Here is a 5,331-nt window from a genome sequence, read left to right on the forward strand (position 1 = left end):
ATTTTTTAATATTTTTAAAAACATTTTTTTTTCCACTTTTTGCATGCTTCTATAGTATCCATAGGAGACTAGAAGCAGCACTTATCTGATCGCCTCTGCTACATAGAGGTGATGAGCAGATCACCTCTATGTAGCAGAAATGCTCCTATGCTATGAGCGGCGACCACTAGGTGGCGCTCATAGCGATCAGCACATGACAACCACTGGGGTCTGCTGCAGACCCAGGGTTGTCATGCCCACCCATCAGTGACCCACGATCACGGGGTAAGTGACTCACTTCCGATGTTAAATGCCGCAGCTGTTGTGGGCATATGTCAGCTGTAAGAATCAGCTGACATGTGCCCGGTTCAGTGTGGGCTCAGCGCCGGAGCCCGCGCTCAACAGAGGTTGACAGCCTGGTGCGTGCTAATACGCCCCAGGCTGTAAAGTGGTTAATAATGGGAACAAGAAAGCATTGCCAGCTGATGGCCCTCTAACAATAGTAAGGGCCGCCTGATGGCCTTGTAAAAATAGGATTATAGGTTCTACAATTTTTATTTACATTAGACTTTTTGATTGCACTTTATTCCACTTTTTGTTCAGCAGTATGATGAAAAAGCATAATTTTTTTTTAGGGTGTTCACTGAAGGGGTTAACTACTGTGACAGTTTTATAGATCAGGTATAAAATATATATGTATAATAGTTATCATTTTTTAGCTGGTTTTTTTTTTACTTTTTTTTTGTAGAATGAGACATCAACTTTCCCTACCCTGATTGCTGATCTAATACTCTGCAGTGCAGGATATTAGATCTGTACACCGCACACAGGGAGGGGACATATCAGGTGCTGTGAGCAGGACCTTACAGGCCACCGTTCCTGGGTGACTTCGTGGCCATCTTTCAGCCCAGGGTCACAATGGAGACCATTGACACAACTTGATTCCAATTATATTGAGTCAATCGAGGCAGAGAGGGAGCTCCCTCCCTCTCCAAGCTGATTGATGTCACTGTTAACAGCAGCATCAGAGGGGTTAAACGCCCTTGATCGGCACTAGGACCTCTCGTGGGCGTTTCTGCAGGGTGTCAGCTGTCATATATAGCTAACACCCGCCAATGATTGCGCCGGCTCTGCGAGTCATGGGGGATGTTGTGCAGCGGTTAAATACAACTAGTTTTAAATAAATTTAGTTGGTACAAGACACTACTTGTTTGCTGAGTTACTTAGCTTTGATACAACTTTATTGAAAAAAATCATGTGCAGATTACATGCATTTTGCTGGTTTTCTACAGTGGAATTGCAATAAAAACAAATTTTATTTAGTTTCTAAAACGTATTGATTGCACCACGCCAACATTTTTATTTTATTTTATAGCTGGAGTGATGCTGTTAATCTAAGGGCCCTGCTCCTAATTTCTTACATGCCAGCCGCCATCTTCACCTTCTAGTGCTGCCGCACCCATCAGTCCCCAGTAGCTTGTGACCCATCAGATCGCTCCAGTGTTTGTTGGAGCGAATCGGAGGCTGCTTTTCAATGAAAGTCTATGAGAGTTTCCTTCTGGCTCTCACACACTTGCTTTGAGAGTTTGTGATTGTTACTTCTGACTTCCAGCCAGGCAAGTAGACTAAGGGGCAAGGACCTTAGATGAAGCGCACCTCCTCCAGTACTGAAAGAAAAACCATAAAAACTGCTGGAAGTCTATGGGGAAATACAAATAAAAGCAATAGAAATGGTCATGCTGCAGAAAAAAAAAAAAAAGAGAAGTCCTCAGGATAAGGCCTAATCATTTATGTGACTGCATTTGATCCTCTGTATTACAACCTCAGGTTACTTCATAGATTCATATAGTGCAGAAGATAAAACCCCTGATCATTCTTCTAGGATTATTGTGTCTTTCTTCTGCTGCTCCTCCCCAATATCTTTATAGAACCTCCTCCTACACATAACAAAGCATGAAGGTCCTCGGTGAAGGCGGCAGTGAAGGTGTGTAAGTGTCTGATGGGGTCACACAGCGCATAAAAGGACAGCAGCCCCGCCTCATAATCCACATATATCCTGACTCTATCACTGGAGCCATAGTGATGTAACAGGATCTCTTTGCTGTCATGTATCACTGAATACTGGTTACCGAAGAACATCCCTCCATATAAACCCCAGGACTTGTTATTAGATCCAATAAATGACTGACGCCCCCTCCTGTCTATACTGGGATAGCACATTCCCACCATCCACCATCTTGATCTACTGATCACCACATCCCAGTAATGTCGTCCTGTGGAAAATCTGCTGCCGCTCATGACCTGATTATGCCGAAATCTCTCTGCTGTTTCTGGACGATTCTGTGTTATTTCTGTCCAGGTCGCAGTTTTCAGGTCGTCTGATATAAGGAGATTATTATAATTAGTGTTTACATCCAGTAATATGTCTGCAGGATCCTGTACATAGAAGGTCACATTTACACCTCTTATTATCGCAGATAATGTGTGTGATATGTGTGAGATCAGCTCCAGACCCCGTTCATCTTCATCATGTCCTCCTGTGTCCTCATCATCTTCCTCCTCAGGATCACACACGTCACCGATGTCCGGTTCCTGTAAGACAGTCAGTGGATCCGTCATGTTACACAGCTCCTCAATGTGTCTCATCTTCCTGGACAGCTCGTCCTTCTTAGTTTCCAGCTTCTGGATCACATCAGACAGTGACTGTGACTCCTGCTCTTCCCGCCAGGAGATCTCACTCAGGACCCTCTTCTCCAGGTCGTCCACCCGTCTCCTGATGTCTATAAACAGGGCAGTGACTCTCTCAGCTTCTCTAGTTGTTTTATCTTGAGCTTTTCTCCTGCGCTCCTCCAGACTCCGGACTCTGCTCTTAGTTTTCTCTCTGTTTGTGAACAGTTTTTGCAGAACATTTCTCAATTTCTCCTTCTTTATCCCAAAGGCCTCATCTAGAGACTCCAGATTATGACCACTGTGCTTTCTAATCAGACAGCAGGACGCACAGATACAAGCAGCGTCCTCGGTGCAGTAATATTCCAGGATCTTCTTATGGACAGAACATTTCCTGGTCTCCAGAGAAGTGCTGGGATCAGTGAGGACGTGTTCTGGTCCTCTGCTGTGAGACCTCAGGTGTTTATCACACAGAGAAGCCTCACAGTGTAGACAGGATCTAACAGCAGGTACAGGAGACTCCACACAGTAAGTGCAGCAGATTGAGGCATCGTCCCCACAATTAGACCAGAAATTCTCCACTACATTACGTAGAGTTATGTTCCGCTTCAGTGCCGGCCGCTCCTGAAACTTTTCTCTACATGCAGGACAGGAATAAACTCCAGACTCGTCCTTTATATTCAGGACCTGATCAATACAGGCCCGGCAGAAGTTGTGTCCACATCTCAGGGCTACAGGATCTGTATACAGGGTCAGACAGATGTAACATTCAAGCTCCTTTTCGAGACCTGCAGACGCCATCGCTGACAACAGAAGGAAGAAATGAAAGCAAAAGTTTTTAAGGATCAGCGAACAATGGGTGTGATCTCAGTTTATTACTTAAGACAAGGTCAAGCTTAACCCAACCCTCCGTCAGGGGCAACTGATCTGACAGGTGCAGCTCACTTAGTTTCATTTCTCTATTTTCAGTGGTTTGTCTGGGAAACACCCTCCTCCTCCCAGTACCTTCCTAACTTTAAAGGCTGTGTGAAACCTGAGAAGCCTCTTGTGCTGCAGAGCTTCAGGAGATCAGATATCAGTGTTTTGGCTTCTCAGGCTCATTGCCCCTGAATGAGTCACACCTTTGACGGTTAGTATTTGCTGTTTTTATTCATCCCAATTGTTTTTTTAGCTTGTTTTATGAATAGCTAGTGCTAAATTTGTGGATTTGTCATAGAAGGTTTTGTTAGAAATAAGAGTGTGCTTCTCAGGCACATTGCGCCCTAACACATATTCTCTCTCTTGCTTCAGCTTTTCTTTTTGAAATGGCGAGGAGAATATTTGACTTGTGAAATGCCCTTCATGTTGAGCAAGTGCAAAATATACTGCTTGATGATGATGAGACGGACCCCTTACAGCTAGAAGATTTAGGGGAAGAAAGTGACATTGATTCAGAAGATGATGTGGAAGAATGTCCGGATGTGTCTGATACAGATAAAGATGGAGAGAGTGAGGAGGATGCTCAAGACATAGAAACATTATTTGGGCAAAGATAAAAAAACAAAATGGATAAAAAAAGCCACCCCCTAAACGTTCTCGCACACGCTCGCATAACATTTTGAGCCACCTTCCTGGTGTCATAGGAACTGCAAGGAATGCTAAAAATTAAATGGAATGCTGCAACTGTTTATTCACTGATGACATTCTGGTCACAATTGTGACATATACAACTCATTACATGGACACCATAAGGGACAGTTTCATTAGAAAGCGAGATGTCAACCCTATTGATGTAATTGAACTGAGGGCGTTTATTGGTTTGCTATATCTTGCAGGCGCCTATAGGCCAAACCGACAGAGTTTGGAGGAGCTCTGGGGTAGAGATGGGGATGGCATTGAGAAATTTTCCTTGGTAATGAATATAAAGAGATTCAAAATTATAATGCGGTGTCTTCGTTTTGATGACAGAAGTACCAGAACTGAGCGAAAAAAATATGAATTGCTGCGATTCGTGGGATATTTGAAAAATTTGTGCAAACCTGTCAAAAAAGCTATTGTCTAGGTCAAAATGTCACTATTGATGAAATGCTCCCGGGATTTCATGGTAGATGTGGCTTTCGGCAATATATCCCATCTAAACCAAACAAATATGGGCTAAAAATGTTTTCCCTTGCTGACTTCAGGATTACTTATACCTACAATATGGAAGTTTATGCGGGGAAACAGCCAGCAGGTCCATATTGTGTAAGCAACACACCGAGTGAGGTGGTAAAGCGAATGGCTGAGCCTTTGTATGGTTCGGGGAGAAATATAACTGCAGATAACTGGTTTACTGATGTGGGTTTGATTGATTTTTTGAAATCCAAAAAAATATCATATGTGGGTACTGTGCCAAAAAATAAAACACAATTGCCGCCACAGTTTATCAATGTGAAAGGGAGAGAACAATACCACAGTATGTTTGGATTTAGTGAAGGCAAAGTTTTAGTGTCCTATGTCCCATGCAAGAACAAAAATGTTATTCTTGTATCCTCTCTTTATGATGATGATGCGATCGATCCTCAGTCTGAAGCACAAAATAAGCCGGAAATGATAACGTTTTACATCGAAACCAAGGGTGGTGTAGACACTGCAGATCAGATGTGTGCTACTTTCAGCGTGTGCAGAAATGTCAGGCGCTGGCCAATGGTAATTTTTTTCACTATG

The 5,331-nt window shown here is 43.3% G+C and overlaps 1 protein-coding gene across 1 annotated transcript; it reads right to left on the minus strand.

Moving 5' to 3' along the window:
- Positions 1-1,249: 1,249 nt before the first annotated feature.
- On the minus strand, positions 1,250-3,556 carry LOC141164266 (E3 ubiquitin/ISG15 ligase TRIM25-like). The gene has a single exon (XM_073649397.1). The coding sequence runs from the start codon at positions 3,445-3,447 to the stop codon at positions 1,864-1,866; it is 1,584 nt and encodes a 527-aa protein (XP_073505498.1). The 5' UTR covers positions 3,448-3,556; the 3' UTR covers positions 1,250-1,863.
- Between the last annotated feature and the right edge of the window lie 1,775 nt (positions 3,557-5,331).

The sequence above is a fragment of the Phyllobates terribilis genome, unplaced genomic scaffold (genome assembly GCF_046119375.1).
Source record: "Phyllobates terribilis strain yellow unplaced genomic scaffold, ASM4611937v1 Scaffold_10__3_contigs__length_209671492, whole genome shotgun sequence".
NCBI lineage: Eukaryota > Metazoa > Chordata > Amphibia > Anura > Dendrobatidae > Phyllobates > Phyllobates terribilis.

Bases quoted from the DNA above. Each gene is read 5' to 3' on its own strand.
- LOC141164266 (XM_073649397.1), bottom strand. From the start codon at position 3,447: ATGGCGTCTGCAGGTCTCGAAAAGGAGCTTGAATGTTACATCTGTCTG.